General features: G+C 41.0%; 1 protein-coding gene across 25 annotated transcripts in view; it reads left to right on the plus strand.

Moving 5' to 3' along the window:
* IPO5 (importin 5) overlaps window positions 1–21500 on the plus strand; it is a 61494-nt gene that overhangs the window by 14299 nt on the left and 25695 nt on the right. For 8 of the 25 annotated variants that reach the window (XR_014070958.1, XM_081548887.1, XM_081548889.1 and 5 more), the window contains 6 exons: window positions 4086–4179; window positions 10433–10513; window positions 14653–14845; window positions 18762–18864; window positions 19964–20060; window positions 20270–20374. Coding sequence is in view for 19 of the 25 variants with exons in the window: in XM_081548887.1 (XP_081405013.1) it covers window positions 4086–4179; window positions 10433–10513; window positions 14653–14845; window positions 18762–18864; window positions 19964–20060; window positions 20270–20374 (673 nt within the window). In the remaining 6 variants the exon portion in view is untranslated. Of the gene's footprint in view, window positions 1–4068; window positions 4180–10432; window positions 10514–14652; window positions 14914–18719; window positions 18998–19904; window positions 20061–20269; window positions 20489–21500 lie in introns of those variants that run through there. The other 17 variants (XM_081548881.1, XM_081548883.1, XM_081548882.1 and 14 more) reach the window with 11 other exon arrangements.

Below are 21500 nucleotides of genomic sequence, written 5' to 3' on the forward strand. Positions count from 1 at the left end.
AACTGAGGTTCTTTTGGAATCCTGCGGCAACTTTAAAAATATTACAAATTGTTCATTTGGGAGAATCTTATTTTTTTCTTTTCATTCAGCACCTAACGAACCAGAAATGACAGACAAGACCAAATTCTACCACAGCTGACAGGAGCTTTCACAGAAGTTTTATAAGCCTCATTTCTCTAGCCTCCTCCCATTTCTAGGACAGGCCCATCCACGTGGAAGCCCAGGAAACGAGAGCAGCAACTAGAGAGGATTCTGAGGCTCTCTTTTGCCTCCTGTAGCTTTATAAACAGACTGATGGCCAGTCAGCACAGTGCCTTCTCACAAACTTCAAATATCCTAAACTACCTAGATGTCAGGTCCCAGTTGACAGAAACTTCCAGCTTTCCATTTTTCCTACCTCACCATCTTTTATAGGGAGTTGTAAATACCCTAAGCAACTATGCCTCCAGAATTTAATAGAGGTCTGGAGAATTCCAGACTATACAGTCCATGGGGTTGCAAAGAGTCAGACACGACCGAGCGACTTTCACTTTCACTTTCAATAAGCTAAGACAAAGGCATTAAGAGCTGGCTGTTTTCCCGGTTAATCAGCCCAAAGCAATGCCAACCAACTGGGAGTAAGACTCAAAAAGTTTTCTGCTCCTCCATTTCATTCCCAATTATAATTTAATGTTAGAACTTTTTTGTGATTAGTAATATCATACCTTATCAACCATTATTATTCCTTTTTATAGATGAGACATTGAGCTTTAAAGACATTAAGTGCTCATCAAACTTCACATGACTAGTAAGAGACTAAAGACCCAAACCCGTTCAACTCAAGTTCAAGGTTCTTTACCTTAAGTCATCTAATCTCCTTGAGAAATAAATCTCTATTCTTGTGGACTGCCTTTATACAATATCTGAGCTATTTTCTTATGGGGAGATAATACTCAAAAAAACAAACTGCATTATCTCCATGGGAAACTGGTTTCCAGTGCAGTAAATTCCTAGAAGGCTGAGCATTACAAACTCTTCTAAGGTGGCAGGCAGTCCTGCTGCTGAGAGGACAGTAGGTCTTGCAATCTATCCACCTAGTAGGTTTTCTGGACGCCAAAACTGGTCTCAACTGTTAGGATGTCTGTTACCTACCCTCAAAGTTATAGGAATTTCTCCCATTTGGGAATCTCCTTATTCATTACCCTTAAAAATCTCCTCCTTCTCTTTTGATTAGATACTTACAATATTAAAATAAAGATGGGCTGTCATTCCATATTCTAGCAGTTGATGTCACTACTAATACTAACTTGTGTTGTTTCTAGCCTGAAATAACTTTATGCTTTTTTGCCTCATCAAGCTTCCTATTTTGACAAATCTGTAGACTTAAGTTGTGGTTTAGTCGCTCAGTCATGTCCAACTCTTTGCAACCCCATGGACTGTAGCCCACCAGGCTCCTCTATCCATGGGATTCTCCAGGCACGAATACTGGAGTGGGTTGCCATTTCCTTCTCCAGGGGATCTTCCCGACCCAGGGATCGAATCCACGTCTCCTCCATCTCCTGCACTGGCAGGTGGATTCTTTACTGCTGAGCCACTACGGGAGCCCTAGAATTAGGTTGGAATTTCTATTATTTGAGAGTTATTAAATATATGTAATCTACAGAGTCATTGCCTATAAACACACATACTACAGCAGGTGTTAGATCAGGCCACACTCTGAGCAAGACTGTAGGCAATTCACTTACTTCATAGGTAACCTAGTCATTAAAAGTTATTGTTGTTGTATGTAATTCCCCAAATCCTAATAAACCTTGGGTGAGGTTATTAAGCCTCCTCAGAATCTAGACATGTCCACTGCAAAAAACAAAAACCCAAACCTACCCCAAATTAATGTACACAATGGTTTGTCTTTGAAGAAATAACATGTTATAAGAATGACAAATTGTCACATCTAATAAACGTCAATTCTACCAAGCTAGGTTGGCAATCTTCTTATAGACAACACCATCACAGTCAGAGATAAAACTTTCTAAGGGGGTTTCCTCCATGAATCAATCAAAATTCTTTAAAAATATCTTGGCCAGCAATCACAGTTTCATGTGGATCCCTGGCAGCTCAGCTGATAAAAGAATCTGACTGCAAAGTGAGACACCTGGGTTGGGAAGATCCCCTGGAAGAGGGCATGGCAACCCCTCCAGTATTCTTGTCTGGCGGGCTACAGTCCATGGGGTCACAAAGAGTCAGGCACGACTGAGCAACTAAGCACAGCACCCAACCCTTGGCCCACAGATTCTGGACACAGTGGTCTAGACTCTAAATGTACAGCCAAGGTTTATCATTCACTAAAAAGCAAATGTTTCAAGACTTTCAAAGACTAGAACCTCAACAGAATAGTCAACAGGAAATTAAATCCCCTAAATAAATACTATGAGCAGCCAGAAGTGTAGTCATCTCTATGTACTCGATGTGGAACCTTCTCACTACAAATGTGTCTTCTTGAGGCAAAAATGAATTGTTATTTTCTTCACTGTCACCTTTAGCCCAATGCATTGGACACAGTAGGAACTCAACAGAAGTGCCCTTTGATTGGAACACTACTACTCCCTCAGCCTTTGGCAGCTCCAATGAAGGCATATTGGGGGTATTATCCATGCATTGAGTGAAGTGAAAGTGTTAGTTGCTCAGTCCTGTCCCACTCTTTGCAGCCCCATGGACTATAGTCCACCAGGCTCCTCTGTCCATGGAATTCTCCAGGCAAGAATACTGGAGAGAGGGTAGCCATTCCCTTCTCCAGGGGATCTTCCTGACCCAGGAATAGAACCTGCATCTCCTGCATCGCAGGCGGATTGTCCACAGTCTGAGTCACCAAGGAAGCCCAGTATCTATGGATTAGTGAACTTCAAACTGAAACCAGGTCTTTGAGCTTTTAAGGACTGCTGTGAACCAAACACTTATTGAAAGATCACTACAAGCCAGTGTTTCTTTAGGAAAGGGGATGGGGTCTTAATTTACCCCAGCCATTGAAAGAATGGCATCACCGACTCAGTGGACAAGAGTTTGAGTAAGCTCCGGGAGTTGGTGATGGACAGGGAAGTCTGGCATGCTGCGGTCCTTGGGGTCGCAAAGAGTCGGCGACTGAACTGAACTGATTGAAAGAAATGCGACCCCAAAACAAGGAAATCAAAGGAATCGTCTAGGATCCTTGGGTGAGAAGAGGGGGAGGGAAGTGTGTTACGTGGCCATCTCAGGACGACAACGGGCTAGGGGAGGAGGGGAGGCCTGGCGGCTGGGTCTGGGGCTGAATAACCCCTCTTCCGGGCAAGCCCAGGGCGTGAGTCACCAGTGAGCGTGGCGGGAGGAAGGGGCGGCCTGAGTCACAGCCCCGGGGAAGATCGGAAGGTCTGACTGACTGGGGGATCTGTGGACCTGGGGGTGGAATGGAAGCAGGAGGTGGATTTTGAAACCCACTCCCTCCCTCTGGGGCGGGGGTGGCGGAGAGAGTGGGGGTCTAACCTAGGGTCCCAGGGGCTGGGGGCACTGCTGGGGTCGCAGGGAGGCGCTGGCGGACAGCAAGGGGAGGAGACCCGCTCGCCTGCGGCGCCGAAATCTCCCGCGCTCTGGAGCTGGCCCCTCCTCCCCAGCCCGGTCTCACGCCCCCTCGCAGCCCGGCAGGCTCGCCCACCGGCTCCTCCTGCTTTCCCCGCGACACAACCGCGACCACAGCTGGGCCGCCAAGGCCCCGCCCCCGCCCCGCCCCGCGCCCAGCCGGGCGGCCGGCCGCGCGCCGCCAGTGACGGCGCTGCAGGGTGCGTGGCCAATCGGCGCGGCCCCCGAGGAGGCGGCCTCGGCTCCGCCCCCCCACCCGGCTTCCAGGGCCAATGGGACGCTGGCGCCGGCGGCCGCGGCGGGGGTGAGGGGTCACGAGGCCCCGCCCCATCCTCCCCTTTCCCCTTTGCCCCGCCCCCCGCCCCCCGCCCCCCTCCTCAGTCCCGCGCCGCGGCTGGTGCCGGTCCCCGCGCTGGGCCCGCCCCCGCCCCTCCCGCCGGCCCGCCAGCGCGCCTCACGGCTCCTGTCTCCCCTCCCTCCTCTCTCTCTCTCACGCCTAGCGCAATGGCGGCGGCCGCGGCGGAGCAGCAACAGTTCTACCTGCTCCTGGGAAACCTGCTCAGCCCCGACAATGTGGTCCGGAAACAGGCAGAGGTAACCGAGCGCGCCGCCCCTGACTCTCGGCGCCCCGGGCCGGCGCGCCGACCCTGCCCCCCGACGCCGCCCGCCCGGGCCTCGGCCGGTCCGCCGCGGCGGCGGCGGCGGCGCAGGCCGGGCCGGGCCGAGCGGGCGGGCGGCGGCCGCGCAGCCCACGTGTGAGGCGGCCCGCGGCTCCCTGCGGTGCCCCGGGGCCCTTCCGGCCCTTGCCGCCGCGGCGCCCAGCGCCAGTTACCTCCCCGCCGCCGCTCGCACACACGTGCGGCCGCTGCTGACACGCTGCCCCCGCCCAGATGGGGAAGCCGGGCTGCGGGGAGGGATGTGGGGTGTGGGGCGGGCCCCTCGGCTCCCCTCGCCCCTTTCCCGCTTTTCTCCCGCTGGGAGCCTCCCCCGCCCTTCCAGCTGCGGTCTCCACCCTGCCCAAGCCCTTTGGTCCCCCCCAAACCCTGGCTGCTCCCTGAACCATCACCCCTGCTTTTCTTCTGCCCCTCAACTCTTCACACCACCGTCCGTCCCTCCCTTCCCCGACCCCTCCTGCTGAATTGTGTGCCTCGTCTTCTTTCTACCTATTTCCATTTCGTCCTCTTTCTCAGTCTAGTTCCTAATATCAGAAGCCGGATTTCCATTCCTCTCCCACCCCCCACCCCACACAAGTTTTTGCGAAGTTGACTTTAGGATTTCTTTCTAAGCAGCTTGCACCTTACTTTGCTCATCCTTCAGATAAATTTTCTATGGTCTCTAGAGACTTGTGGTCTCTTAAATGGGATATCCTCGGACTTCCGTTGTCTATCTGGGCCAGTGCCACATGGTTAAGGCTTTTTTAATTTCACCCAATCTAACCTGAATTCCTCTTTCTTTTAAACCACCTTATTGGCTCCTTACCTCCAAAATGTGGAGCTGTGGATAAAGTTTCAAGAGACAATATTTGAAATGTATCTGCAAGTTCATTTATCAGGTAGCGGTAAGACACACTTGGTTCTGTAGAAGACTTGTTCGAGTGTGTTGAGATGCGATTTGAGACACGTCAAGGGAAGGACAGAAACTTTCCAGTTTCTGTGAAGTCCATTATCAGATCCTTTCCTCAGACTTGATTACATATGGAGTTCTTTGTTACAACCTGATTGAAGATTTTTATGAGATTCAGTGAAGGAAAAAAAAAGATTCAGTGAGGGATGTTCAGCCCTTATAGAGCAAGCATTTTTTTGTACATAGCTAACGAAATCCTTTTCAGGACTCAGGAGATTTTATAATTGTTTTTAAAATCACAGCATCGTTCCTACTTTAAATAGATAGAGGATCTGCAGGTTAAGCTTAGTGGTTTTATGATCCGTGAGGTAAATACTCTGGAAGTTCAGTGCTGTGTGAAAAGCACTTTAAACTATGATTAACTTTATCCTAATGACTTTCTATTCATTTATTATACATGTAATACATACTCAGGATAAAAAATTCAAGTTGCAAATAGTTTTCTATCCCATTCCCCAGAAGTAACCACTTTTAAGTGTTGTGTGCATCTTCCTTGCAAAATACCTTTACATGTATATATGTATACATTTATTTTTGCGCGAGTGGGTTTATAATACGCATTCTGTTGACCAACTCGGAATTTTTTACTCAGTATATTTCACATTGCCCCATTAGAGGGTTGGTTTTTTTTTTTTAAAGCAACTATGGATGTGTTTATTCAACCAACCTCCTATGAATGAATGTTGAAGTTTCCAGTGTCCTGCTGGTAAAAACAGTGCTGTACATAGGAGTACATGTATACTATCTTTTCAGACTTTTGCCAGGTTTATTTATATAATACTTCAAAGTTGTCTTTTCCTCAGAAGTGATGTGCATTTGTTAGTTGCATCCCTTTGCACTGATACCAGTGGGATGTGATGAGCCTATAAAAACGTTTTAATGCTGTCTGCTAACTCTAGAGGTAATTTTTCACCAAAATAAATTCTTAATCCCAACCCATAATAGAAATTTCCATGTGTTGCAGAGCAGAACAGCATTGTAATTAGTAAGCTAGTTTAATTCTCTCTCTTCCCTCCAGTTGCTTAAGTCTCTATTGTCAAACCTAGTGGGGAATCTCTCTTCTATTGAACTAAATACCAATGTCTGGTTCAGCTTGAATTCCAATTGGTGCCTGTTGTAAATCTTTTATCTCTCCCATCACTTTGGGGATAGTTAGCAGCATTCAGCACATTTTCTCATAAAGAACAATTGAAAATAAGTACTGTTACGCTCTTAGTCTCTTTATTCTTAGTGAAAACATTCAGATACTATATTTTTCCTTTCATTTTCTATCCTGGGACTATGTTAACATGTAAAGTAAGTACTATAATACACAGTTTTCTTAATTTGACAGAAAAGGTAAGTGTTTGAGAGGAAGCTCCCTAGCACCATAATGATATAGCACTAAACTTGTCTGTAGATAGAGCTCCTTAGGAAAGCAAAATATTTGAAACAGAAATGGCTGCATGAAATGATACCTTTATACCACCTTTTTCTCTTTTTTGCCTTACGAAGTGAACCTTTTATAACTAACCAAACTAAATAAAATTGAATGTTATAGTTTGTCGTAATGTAACCTGGAAGCCATCGGACTTCCCCGGTGGTTCAGCAGGTAAAGAATCCACCTGCAGTGCAGGAGATGCAGGAGACACCAGTTTGATCCCTGGGTGGGGAAGATCCCCTGGATAAAGAAGTGGCAGCCCACTCCAGTATTCTAGCCTGAAAAATTCCATGGGCAGAGGAGCCTGGCGGGCTATAATCCATGGGGTCGCAGAGAGTTGAACATTACTGAAGCGACTGAGCACACACACACAAACCACAGCAAATACAGAATTTTTTCTTAACTAAAGAATTGGCAAGGGCTCAGTAAGTATTTGTGTAATTTACTCAGTCAAAATAAAAATACTCAGTTGACACATAAATACCAAACTGTTGACTAAGGTGACCTGTTCTGACTTCAGATATGAAGTCAAGAACATTTAAAAACTTACTGTTATATATTGTTGAAATCATTGAATGGCTTCAGAACTTTTAGAAGTTAAAGCTTTTTCCATTGTACAAAGCATTTGGTAGGCTTTGTTTCTATTAAATCTTAAAGGATTTTTCTCTTTAGCTTTACAAAAAGTGTTTCTGGTATTTGAAGAAATGATTTAAATGCCCCTAAGTCCCAAAATTCAGTAATTAACAGAATAAGTTGAATGTCCATGGCATTCATGACTAGACATTTTTCTATGACATAAGCTTGAGTATTTCACTAATCATATATGCATGGATTTTATAGTCTCAGTTGTTTCCAATGGCTTCTATTCTTCATTGATTCTAGTAGGACACTTCACTGATGAGATTTGAAGGAGGGCAACATATTAAAAATTTTACCTGAACCAGAGTGTTGATTAGATAAAAGTTGTTTGTCCTCTCTTTACATTTCCATATACAAGGTAAGTGAAAGGGTTAGTCGCTCAGTTGTGTCTGACTCTTTACGACCCCATGGACTGTAGCCCACCAGGCTCATCTGTTCATGGGATTTCCCAGGCAAGAATACTGGAGTGCGTTGCCATTTCCTTCTCCAGGGGATCTTCCTGACCCAAGGATTGAACCCAGGTCTCCCACATTGCAGGTAGATTCTTTACCATCTGAGCCCACCAGGGAAGCCCATATACAAGATAGGCTTGCCATAAATATGTATGGAATGAGTGAGATGAGTGCATATAAGCATTTCTCCTTTGGGAGGGTTAGATGAGGTCTGCTTTACATTGTGTGATTGTGTTTGATGGTATCAAATGGAATTGAACTTTTATTACGGTGATACTGCTCACATTTCATTGAACCTGCCTGGGCTAGTGCTAGGAATATTAGAAAAATTCCTTGTATTTGCTGTACTCTAACCTGCTCGGTGCTGGGAATACAACCAAAAAGTGATACCATTTCTATCTTTGTGGAACTCTGTCTACTTAGGCTTAAGAAAAAGTTATTCTTTTGACTTCACGGCTGTGTTCTTTCTGCCAAACTATCCTGACAATGTTGTGGTATAAATGTAATAGTAGATCTGGATTGCCACACTGAAACATATCAAATGGGGAGAACCTTCTTTCAGGAGTCGGATCACACTAAACTCTCATCTAGTTGACTTTTAATTTGTTATGGAATAGAGTTTAGTAAGTTTTCTGAGCATGGTATCTTAGTGAAGAATATTTTTTCCCCAGAACTTGATTTAGACCACTGAAAAGTTAAATGTTTATAGCATCTACAGGGCAACAGGGGCTAAGCTAGTGCAAGGAACAAAAAGACATTTTTACTGTACTGTGAGAGAGTTTGTTTAAATGAAAATACCTTTACATGAATTACCTCATTTCTGGATAAATTCAGACCATCTTCTCTCCTCAGCTGTGAATGCTTTTGTGGTCACAGTTTTCAGCAGTGTTATGTTCCTATATGTTTAGGTACTAGAGAGGAACTTGAGGTTATCAGAAGATTTTGTATTGTCTTTGCCTCAAAATGTGTTCTTCCCCAAATTCGGATATGTTTGAGAAATTTGAAAACTAAATAGCACTGGTTGTTTAGGACAGTCGAGCTCCAGAGGTGAAACCCAGAGAGAGCATTCAGTGTCAGGGAGATTGGGGGTATGGTTAGCCTCAAAAGACCAGAGTTCTTCCCACTATTTATTGTCTGTGATATTGAGCCAGTTGTTTAACTTCTGAGCCTTTATCTCCTTATCTGTCAACATCGCAGGGTACCACAGAGCACTAGACAAGTGGGAGATGTGGATTCAGAGAAGTCCAGTTTTCCTTTCCTTGTCTTCGTCACTTCTGACTAAAAGAAACTAGGTAAATTATAGGGCACGGTAGCTGTTAGAGCACAGGCCAGCTCTTTGAATTTAGACTGCTGAGAAATTAATGTTATCTACATGTTATACCCTTAAAGTGGATAGATGAGAATAGAATATTTACTAAGAGACTTCTTGGAGAAAACAAGTCCAAGTATACTTAAAAGAATGATTTCTTTCCCACATTAAAAGATTGCCATTAAAAATTATTTGCATGCACATGAATCTATTTGTTGTTCAGTCGCTAAGTCATGTCCAACTCTTTGCAACCCCATGAATTGCAGCCCGCCAGGCTTCTCTGTCCATGGCGATTTCCCAGGCAAGAATACTGGAGTGGGTTGCCATTTCCTTCTCTAAGGGGATCTTCCTGACCCAGGGATTGAACCCGCATCTCCCACGTTAGCAGGTGAATTCTTTACCACTGAGCCACCAGGGAAGTCCACATGAATCTATAGCTCTCTTCAGTTTACTTTTGTAGGCATCATATACTCAGGTCTTATATTTCAATCCACTCTAACAGTCTTTTAATTGGTGTCAGGTTTTGTTTTGTTTTGTTTTTAACTGCTTTAACAGTTAGCTCTCGTTATTTGTGTTATTAATGGAAAAGGGAAGAAGTGTCCTGAATTACAAAACCTAGATTTCTAGATCTAGGAAAGTGATATTAAAAAAATGATACTAAGTTTTCTGGCCAACTTTCTCCTGACCTTTTATTTATGTATATAAAATGGTTTCAGTATAATCCTTGCTTGAAAGAAAATGTAGCGTAAAGAATTTGAATACTTGCCCTTTTTCTGACTTGCTTCATCTGAGTTTATTTCTCTGGTGTTTATAAGTAGTAATTTGAACCAGTTCTACATCATCTGATCAAAACAATGTTGACAAAATAAGCAAGTTTTCCATGATGGAAGAGGATATAGAGTGAGCCCTTAACGTTGCAGAATGGTAGCCCAAGTCACACTGATCCAGTTTTTCGTTCTCTTAGGCCTTGAGTTTTTTGGGTTTTTTTTCTTTTAATTAATTAATTTATTTTAATTGGAGGCTAATTACTTTACAGTATTGTAGTGGTTTTTGCCATTCATTGACATGAATCAGCCATGGGTATACATGTGTCCCCCCATCCTGAACCCCCCTCCCAGGCCTCGAGTTTTATTAATCAGAGGAGCCTAAGATCCTGTACATCAGAAAAATCTAATTAAGAAGGGTGGAAAGGATCTTAAATCAGTCACTTATTTGATATCTTCCCTTTCCTGGCTTGTCCTAAGTATGTTCTGTCACAGGAGGAAACTTTCACACCAGACCTAGATTGGTGGACTCATCACGCATGAATCTTCCTGCTCTTCTTGTCATTTCCTTTCACTGTGAAAACTCGTGAAGTTTTCTGACATGCTATTCTAACCTTTAATGTTTTTCATTTTCATGTAGGAAACCTATGAGAATATCCCAGGCCAGTCGAAGATCACATTCCTTTTACAAGCCGTCAGAAATACAACAGCTGCTGAGGAGGTACTTCTTTAAAACCTGAGAAATGTGACATTTTTTTACAAACAAGTTGGGTATCAGATGGTGGTCAGAGTGGGTAATGCGAACTATTGTTTATTGCATAGACATTACCAGAACTCTGAACTTAATTCATTGCAAAAAGCTACCGGGAATGATAATTTAAATACTCTGTTTTAAGACTGAGAATGTCTTTTTTTTCCATGTAAGATGGTGTATCCCAAATGTTTTCGAATTAATGGTTCTTAAATAATTACATAGAAATTACTAAATTTAAGTGATTTTTTTAATAGCTATAAAAATTTTTCTTCCTAGGAACAGTTCATTCTAAAGGAGCAAATTAAGTTCAGTGTTTTAATGTTTTGCCAAATGAAAAAATACTTTTTTGTCTTTGAAATTTTTATACTTAAGCTACCTGGATGGTGAAGAATTTGTGCTACAGATGCGTAAGAATAAGGACACATTTTGTTAGAATCCTTTAGAAATCATGATTTTTAGCAAATTACCTAGCCGTTTGTACTAGATTCAAATTTATACTTTGTTACTTTTCATTAGAGTTCCAAAGAATAGCAAGGAGAGATAAGAAAGCCTTCCTCAGGGATCAGTGCATAGAAAGAGAGGAAAACAACAGAATAGGAAAGACTAGAGATCTCTTCAAGAAAATTAGAGATACCAAGGGATCATTTCATGCAAAGATGGGCTCAATAAAGGACAGAAATGGTTATGGACCTAACAGAAGCAGAAGATATTAAGAAGAGGTGGCAAGAATACACAGAAGAACTGTTCAAAAAAGATCTTCATGACCCAGATAATCACGATGTTGTGATCACTCACCTAGAGCCAGACATCCTGGAATGTGAAGTCAAGTGGGCCTTAGAAAGCATCACTGCGAACAAAGCTAGTGGAGGTGATGGAATTCCAGTTGAGCTATTTCAAATCCTGAAAGATGATGCTGTGAAAGTGCTGCACTCAATATGCCAGCAAACATGGAAAACTCAGCAGTGGCCACAGGACTGGAAAAGGTCAGTTTTCATCCCAATCCCAAACAAAGGCAATGCCAAAGAATGCTCAAACTACCGCACAATTGCACTCATCTCACACGCTAGTAAAGCTCAAAATTCTCCAAGCCAGGCTTCAGCAATACGTGAACCATGAAGTTCCAGATGTTCAGGCTGGTTTCAGAAAAGGCACAGGAACCAAAGATCAAATTGCCAACATCTGCTGGATCATCAAAACAGCAAGCGAGTTCCAGAAAAACATCTACTTCTGCTTTATTGACTATGCCAAAGCCTTTGACTGTGTGGATCACAAGAAACTGTGGAAAATTCTGAAAGAGATGGGAATACCAGACCACCTGACCTGCCTCTTGAGAAACCTATATGCAGCTCAGGAAGCAACAGTTAGAACTGGACATGGAACAACAGACTGGTTCCAAATAGGAAAAAGAGTACGTCAAGGCTGTATATTGTCACCCTGCTTATTTAACTTATATGCAGAGTACATCATGAGAAATGCTGGGCTGGAGGAGGCACAAGCTGGAATCAAGATTGCCGGGAGAAATATCAACAACCTCAGACGTGCAAATGACACCACCCTATGGCAGAAAGTGAAGAGGAACTAAAAAGCCTCTTGATGGAAGTGAGGCAAGAGAGTGAAAAAATTGGCTTAAAGCTCAACATTCAGAAAACTAAGATCATGGCATCTGGTCCCATCACTTCATGGGAAGTGGATGGGGAAACACTGTCAGACTTTATTTTTCTGGGCTCCAAAATCACTGCAGATGGTGATTGCAGCCATGAAATTAAAAGACGCTTACTCCTTGGAAGGAAAGTTATGGCCAACCTAGATAGCATATTAAAAAGCAGAGACATTACTTTGCCAATAAAGGCCCATCTAGTCAAGGCTATGGTTTTTCCAGGAGTCATGTATGGATGTGACAGTTGGACTGTGAAGAAAGCTGAGCGCCAAAGAATTAATACTTTTGAACTGTGGTGTTGGAGAAGACTCTTGAGAGTCCCTTGGACTGCAAGGAGAGCCAACCAGTCCATCCTAAAGGAGATCAGTCCTGGGTGTTCATTGGAAGGACTGCTGTTGAAGCTGAAACTCCAATACTTTGGCCACCTCATGCGAAGAGTTGACTCATTGGAAAAGACCCTGATGCTGGGAAGAATTGAGGGCAAGAGGAGAAGGGGACGACAGAGGATGAGATGGCTGGATGGCATCACCAACTCGATGGACATGGGTTTGGGTAAACTCCGGAAGTTGTTGATGAACAGGGAGGCCTGGCGTGCTGCGTTTCATGGGGTTGCAAAGAGTCGGACACGACTGAGCGACTGAACTGAACTGAACTGCTCTTCTATTCGTTTAGCAGCCAACTTTATTCTCAAAAGGAATATCCTTGCATATAATAAATGTTCATTGAATAGCCTCCCTCATGGAAAAGGCATCAAAATACCCAAGTCTAGAAAACTTACTCCAAGTAAAAAGCATTGCATTAGAATTTTGTGAAGTGGGACTTTATTGCCAGCAGTCACATTAGATGTAAAATGCTTCTATTAACACATGATGGAAATGAAGTCACACTCATCGTCTCATAGTGTTACATCTGCCTTCTAGTAGGTCAGTTTCAGCTGGCAATTTAGTGTTTTCCAGTAACACTTAGGAAACACTATAAATGTGCCTCAGTTTTTTAAAACAGGTGGTAAAAGACACTTCTTCACCTTTGTAACTTAACTTCTTTAATTCAAAATAAATGTCAAATGTAAGGAACAAACATAGAAGTAACTTAAATCTCTAAAATAGTTGGCTGTTTTAATTCCTGAAGATAGATGCAGGTTGGCTGTGAGACATTTTCAAGCCAAGAATAATGTGAAAATTATTGAATTTTATCTTTAAAAACCTATTTTGAACCCTCTTTAGATCTCACTTTGATTTATGAACTAGCCTCAGAACCTTCATAAGTCAGTGTATGTGTGAGAAGAATTGCACTAATTTTAACCATTGTTTAACCTCTCTGAGGGGCTTCCCTGGTAGCTCAGACGGTAAAGAATCTGCCTGCAGTGCGGGAGACCTGGGTTCGATCCCTGGGTTGGGAAGATCCCCTGGCGAAGGGAATGGCTACCCACTCCAGTATTCTTGCCTGGACAATCCCCATGGACAGAGGATCCTGGCGGGCTACAGTCCATGGGGTCGCAAAGAGTTGGACATGACTGAGCATCTAAGCACTGCATAGCAACCTCTCTGAATCCTTTGTAGAGCATAAATTAAATTTTGCTCTCTGCCAGAAGTGATTAAAGTAAGATTCAGATAATGGAAAAAGTGGCAAATTTTATTTTTGTGGCTTCTTTTTGTTGTCACAATATCAAAATAGTTACAGTGATCATGAGTACCTGCAGTCCAGAAAAAAAGAACATGAAAAATTCAGTTTAATGTTTTCAGTGCTTTACTGACTTATGATAAAATTTTAAAATGGCATTTGTTTTAGCTTTCTTTTAATAATCTGAAGGAATATTATATAGGAAATGCCAAATTTAAATACATTTTACAGATTTGAAAATGGTTAGTAATACACATGCTGAGATTAGTTAGTACTTTTTAGGTGTGGGGAACTTGTAATATTTATTTCCGTGAATGAAATATAAAGACAAATGGATTTGATAGCATTTATATAAGAGGCTAATGAAAGGGTAATAATATAGTAAGATAGGCCAGGATGGGAGCATAAGATTAAATAGGAAAGGTACTTTATATACTGGAATGAGAGCTAGGTAGAGACATAAGAAAAGACTTATTGTAGGGTTTTTGACTTATATTAAGATTGACTTTTCTCCAAAGAGAATATTAAAAGTAGAAATTAAAGACAGGTTCATCGTTACCAAGATTCAAGGTATAATATGCTCAGGACTTTTCCTCAACTAGAAACAAATAGCTTTTGTGTGGCATTTTCTATACAAAAGACTAATGTGATTAGAAAGATTTTTATATTTTTTTTATGTATTTTACCTTTTTTTTTAATAACAAAGTGCTTTTGTAATGAACTATAAAAATAGAATAGTGAAATATATCAGTGGCAGAGTGGATGTAGTTTGTTGGAAATTTTTTCTCCAGTAAGACACCAGGTCATTAACAATGTTATCTATTTATAGGCTAGACAAATGGCTGCCGTTCTCCTAAGACGTCTTTTGTCCTCTGCATTTGATGAAGTCTATCCAACTCTTCCCACTGATGTTCAGACTGCCATCAAGAGTGAGCTACTGATGATTATTCAAATGGAAACACAGTCTAGCATGAGGAAAAAAATTTGTGATATTGCTGCTGAGCTGGCCAGGAATTTAATAGGTGTGTATGCAAATACATTTATCATTATGTTATAGAAGAAAGTGAGTACATATATATATATTTTTCTAGTGGAATCTTAGAGGAATAGTCACAAGTACTTGAGTATCATTTATTATGTTCAAAATGAGAGTGATTATGGATTCTGCATTTAAAGCCAAATATTACAGATGTTGTGAAATGCAGATATAATTCTTAACCTCTTGATCTTCAAAACCATTTCTCTGTAGAGAAATAATTTCCTAGTTTACTTTACAATTGTCAGTTTTATCTTTCCCTTAATCTGTAGTTGTGAAAGCACAGTCTAACTTACAAACCTGCCGATAGAAGTAGAAATCATGGACTCCAGGTGATTTTGTGCTGTTATATTTATGTTTGTAAATTAAGCACATATGCTTACTATATTACTATAGTTTGTTATTCAGTACCACAAAATATTTTTAGAAATTAAGTTAAAACATTTAAAAATGGATTTTATCAGCAGCCAGAACCTTTTTTGGTCACACTTAAAACATTAGTAGTATAATTGGGTATGCTGTTACCTTTTTTTTTTGACAGAATCATCATAAACTCCATTCACTTAGGTAGTAGTTTTAAAGGTTGAAAAGGATAATTCACTAAGATAAGCCTAACTTGGAGAATATTTTTAGTTGTGCTCAGTAAATTATGACATGACTTTTTAAATCTTTCCTGTTGGCTCAGGGGTAAAGAATCCGCCTGCAATGCAGGAGATGCAGATTTGATCCCTGGGTCAGATCAGAAAGATCTTCTGGAGAAGGAAATGGTAACCCACTCCAGTATTCTTGCTTGGGAAATTCCATGGGCAGAGCAGCCTGGCGGGCTACAGTACATAGGGTCAGAAAGGAGTCAGAGACACCTAAGCAACTAAACCACCGCCACTAGTAAGTTGCATATGTTCAACTTACTGATACAACCAGTTCTTAAAAATTAATAGAAAAGTTCAGTTCAGTCGCTCAGTCATGTATGACTCTGTGACCCCGTGAACCGCAGCACGCCAGGCCTCCCTGTCCATCACCAACTCCCGGAGTTCACCCAAACCCTTGTCCATCGAGTCGGTGATGCCATCAAACCATCTCATCCTCTGTCGTCTCCTTCTCCTCCTGCCCTCAATCCTTCCCAGCATCAGGGTCTTTTCAAATGAGTCAGCTCTTCACATCAGGTGGCCAAAGTATTGGAGTTTCAGCTTCAACATCAGCCCTTCCAACGAACATTCAGGACTGATTTCCTTTAGGATGGACTGGTTGGATCTCCTTGCAGTCCAAGGGACTCGCAAGAGTCTTCTCCAACACCACATTTCAAAAGCATCAATTCTTCAGCGCTCAGCTTTCTTTATAGTCCAACTCTCACATCCATACATGACCAGGAAAAACCATAGCCTTGACTTAGACGGACCTTTGTTGGCAAAGTAATGTCTCTGCTTTTCAATATGCTGTCTAGGTTGGTCCTTCCAAGGAGTAAGCGTCTTTTAATTTCATGGCTGCAGTCACCATCTGCAGTGATTTTGGAGCCCAGAAAAATAAAGTCAGCCACTGTTTCCACATCTATTTGCCATGAAGTGATGGGACCAGATGCCATGATCTTAGTTTTCTGAATGTTGAGCTTTAAGCCAACTTTTTCACTCTCCTCTTTCACTTTCATCAAGAAGCTCTTTAGTTCTTCTTCACTTTCTGCCATAAGGGTGGTGTCATCTGCATATCTGAGGTTATTGATATTCCTCCTGGCAATCTTGATTCCAGCTTGTGTTTCTTCCAGCCCAGCATTTCTCATGATGTTCTCTGCATATAAGTTAAATAAGCAGGGTGACAATATACAGCGTTGACGTACTCTTTTTCCTATTTGGAACCAGTCTGTTCCATGTCCAGTTCTAGCTGTTGCTTCCTGACCTGCATATAGGTTTCTCAAGAGGCAGGTCAGGTGGTCTGGTATTCCCATCTCTTTCAGAATTTTCCACAGTTTCTTGTGATCCACACAGTCAAAGGCTTTGGCATAGTCAATAAAGCAGAAGTAGATGTTTTTCTGGAACTCTCTTGCTGTTTTGATGATCCAGCAGATGTTGGCAATTTGATCTTTGGTTCCTGTGCCTTTTCTGAAACCAGCCTGAACATCTGGAAGTTCACGTATTGCTGAAGCCTGGCTTGGAGAATTTTGAGCATTACTTTACTAGCGTGTGAGATGAGTGCAATTGTGCGGTAGTTTGAGCATTCTTTGGCATTGCCTTTGTTTGGGATTGGGATGAAAACTGATCTTTTCCAGTCCTGTGGCCACTGCTGAGTTTTCCAAATTTGCTGGCATATTGAGTGTAGCACTTTCACAGCATCATCTATCAGGATTTGAAATAGCTCAACTGGAATTCCATCACCTCCACTAGCTTTGTTCGTAGTGATGCTTTCTAAGGCCCACTTGACTTCACATTCCAGGATGTCTGGCTCTAGGTGAGTGATCACACCATCGTGATTATCTGGGTCATGAAGATCTTTTTTGTACAGTTCTTCTGTGTATTCTTGCCACCTCTTCTTAATATCTTCTGCTTCTGTTAGGTCCATACCATTTCTGTCCTTTATTGAGCCCATCTTTGCATGAAATGTTCCCTTGGTATCTAATTTTCTTGAAGAGATCTCTAGTCTTTCCCATTCTGTTGTTTTCCTCTATTTCTTTTCATTGATCCCTGAGAAAGGCTTTCTTATCTCTCCTTGCTATTCTTTGGAACTCGGCATTCAAATGGGTAGATCTTTCCTTTTCTCCTTTGCTTTTCGCTTCCCTTCTTTTCACAGCTATTTGTAAGGCCTCGTCAGACAGCCATTTTGTTTTTTTGCAGTTTTTTTTTCTTGGGGACGGTCTTGGTTCCTGTCTCCTATACAATGTCACAAACCTCCGTCCATAGTTCATCAGGCACTCTGTCTATCAGATCTAGTCCCTTAAATCCATTTCTCACTTCTGCTGTGTAGTCATAAGGGATTTGATTTAGGTCATACCTGAATGGTCTAGTGGTTTCTCCACTTTCTTCAATTTCAGTCTGAGTTTGGCAATAAGGAATTCATGATCTGAGCCATGTGTTAAGTTTTTAAGTAAGTTCTAAACCCACAGAAACTTGAATTTTTAAATAACTTGGGAAGTTCTGTTTTCAAGTTTTTTGAAGTTTGCAGATGAAATTTTTATAGGTTACATCACTACTAACTCAAAATCACTTAATAATGGAAAAAGTGCTCTCTCCATAAATTTTTTTGTCATCACACTTCTCCTTTCAGAGAAGTTCAGCAAATATGGGGGCACTTTTTAAAAAAGAAAAAATGCATAACTTGTCTACATTCTCTGTAACTCCTAAGTTCTTTGTGACTGTGAAACCAACAAGTCTTAACTGGTTCAGTAGATTTTTGTGGTTCATTTTTATCACAAGGTATCACAAAAATCTGTTTTAAAAATCTTGTTAAAAATGTCAACACATTGATAACATCCTGTAGCACTTAAAACTGCAAAGCGTGAGCAGTGCTCCAGGATTCCCATTCTGCAGTTTATATGTAATAAGTATTTTGGTTTCAAGACTTGTTATCAGATATTAACTTTGCCTACTTTTTAACCTTTTTAATAGCAATAGTATGTGTGAAAGATTCAACTAGTCACATAGTCAAAGTGTGCTTTCTTTTCTCCATATCCCCCTCCTGAGAAATAACCACCACTAATATCTGTGCTTCTGTAACCCAGATTTACACAGTTGTTTTTTACTAGATTATAATGCCATTTTATGGTTGAAGGACTTGATTTCATTAAAATTTTTGTAAAAAACAGAGCAAGTGACACTTTTTGTAGCCACATATTTTGATGAGGCTTATGAAACAAATTCACCATCAATATTTTGAAGTTTTAATTTACACACCTTATGCCTGGATTTCTTTACTTTTAGATGAGGATGGCAACAACCAATGGCCTGAAGGTTTGAAGTTCCTTTTTGACTCCGTCAGCTCTCAAAATATGGGACTGCGGGAAGCTGCCCTTCATATTTTCTGGTATATATGTTGGTCTAATATGATTGGAAAAATTTAATATTACTAGTGCCCGAAGTGCATTTTAATTGTTTTACTCTAGTTTAACTTTTTAGCCTTAAAGAATGCCTCTAGATATGCTTTGTTCTGTACTTTTGTTGGAAGCAAAATTGGAAAGAACAAAGCTTTTCGTTTTGTATTATGAATCTTTTTGTTATACAAGGATTCTCTGCAATTTTTATTTATTTCCTTTGTCCTTTACGATTCTGAAAAAATTTCTGGGACAGTTTTTCTTCAGGAGATTAACAGTACCAACTGTAACTTTTAGAAAGCCATTCTAATACTGGCATATGAAAGAAAAGAAAGAAAATGGTGGTGAATCCCCACTGTCTTCTGGGTCTTCTGTGACTAAGCTTTATAAAAATGTATTATTTTAATTACCTCATTTATAAGCAAATGATCTAAGTTTAGAATTAAATGATTACATTTAAAAAATTTGGCCTACTGTACAGTTCTACTGCCTTTAAAATAATAATATACAATTGAATTTATAACTTACCACAATCATATGCATTTCTTGTGTGTGTGTGAGATCTACCTTGAACCTCTAAAGAAGGGTAGATATTACACCATTTTCTACTTTAGTTGTCAGATATATCTTGTTTCTATCAAAGATCCAAACTAGAGAATTAAGTAAAGGTATTCAGTTTAATTATTTACCAAATTTAAAATAGAGCAGAACATGGACTGCCTGGATACCAAGGCTGGGAGCAGCTTGTGAGCGTGGTTAGCACAGTTAGCCCTGAACCCCTGTGCTTACTCTTGCCCCGTCCTGCACTCCAGATCAGCTTGCTGCTGCGACAGAGCAGTAAGGGTAAAGCAGAGCCTAGGGCAGGTGTGCCCTGAGTCCCCTCTTCTCCCAGCCTGACCTCCTCTGCTGTGTGTGTGTATGTTCACCCGAACCCAGAGTGGAATTGCTTGGAGGTCGGGTAGGTGATGTTCAGCCTCAGGTATGAGTGTAAACTTTTGAGTCATGTAAGTAAACATAGAATTAGATGTTCTAGCTGACACCTTACTAAGATATGACATAGTTTTTAAAGGATGTTTTCTATCATTTTTTCAGGAACTTCCCAGGAATTTTTGGGAATCAGCAGCAGCACTATTTAGATGTCATCAAACGGATGTTAGTTCAGTGCATGCAAGATCAGGAACATCCATCAGTGAGTAATTTCATTCTATTAATATTAACACAGCATATAGCATCTAACTTGTGAAAGAAATCTATGTGTTTGGAGATTGTCTTGGCTCATATACTTGAAAATATAGATACTAGTTTGATAAAGAAAATTTCATCTTGTGGAAGAAAACTTGAATTTGCACATCTGTCAAAAATGTCTCAAGTTTGGCATTTGTCCTGTCTTCATTTTAGATCCGGACATTATCTGCTAGAGCTACCGCTGCGTTTATACTTGCCAACGAGCATAATGTTGCTCTGTTCAAGCATTTCGCAGACTTGTTACCCGGTTTCTTACAGGTAAGAAAATGGTTTAGGTGATAATTATATCCTTAACTAGTTTCCTGTTGCTTAGATTCTCATCATAGTTCTGTATTGCAGTCATTTATCCATTAAATGTTTATTGCCTGCTGTGTGCCAGCTAAGGATACAGCAGTGAACAAAACATGCACCTCTCAATATTTTTTGCCTTTGATATACCTTGGGTCTCTTCGTTTCAAATTTTTTCTTTAAGGCAAATGATAATAAGCAACATATGCTTATTATTGAGTATATAATCACAATAGGTTGTTTCTATTAGAACAACCAAATAACCTATGAAATGCCCATTTTACAGAAGGAGAAGCTAAGGAGGGGATAAGAAACTTGCCCAAGGTCACAGTGTTGAGCATGGTGGAGTCGTGCATAGTTGAAACCCAGATTGGCCCATAGTCGCTACTGTTAAATACAGGGCTTGTGACAGTTTGTATCACAAAGTAATTTTATAGTTAAACATTATTGGAATCCTAGGATAAGTTACTGTTTTAAAGACATCTGCCCCAATGAGAAAGTAAAATAAACTTGGGGAAGTTAGAGTAATTGCTCTCAACCTTGTCAGACTTCAAACCTCCTTTTATAACAAGTATTTTATAGTTTTCCATATTCTCTCTTAAAATTAAATGCATGGTAACAGCTCATGTACACATATAAGTTTTTAAAATAACAGTGTATGGTTGTAAGTGGATACAAAAGAAAAAGAGAAAGTAATGTTGAGTAAAATGACATGCTTTTCCACATATAAATGCTAGGGCCTAACCCAACAAAGACATTGGAGACTAGGTGATTTCTACACAGTCTGTACGAAAGCAGTAGCTAAAAATGTGGACTGATACAGAGATATCGTTGGCAATTTGAACACCATGATTTCTGTTACTGTTGGTGTTTTGAACTGGTGATTTCCAGAAAAGATACAGTTCTGGATGAAAAGAAATATGTGTTCCTTCTTTATTTGTACAGTATTTGCATTTTAGGGAGGAAATATATCATGGTACATTAAAACCAGGCAAAAAGGAATTTGTGAGTTAGGGTCTAGGTTGACACCATTATAAATGAGTTTTTTATATATGTGTTTGACATAATCATGTAAAGATGCATGATAAGAAGGTCA

The sequence above is a fragment of the Giraffa tippelskirchi genome, chromosome 12, assembly GCF_054371585.1.
Source record: "Giraffa tippelskirchi isolate mGirTip1 chromosome 12, T2T-mGirTip1v1.2.pri, whole genome shotgun sequence".
In the NCBI taxonomy this organism is placed as follows: Eukaryota; Metazoa; Chordata; class Mammalia; order Artiodactyla; family Giraffidae; genus Giraffa; species Giraffa tippelskirchi.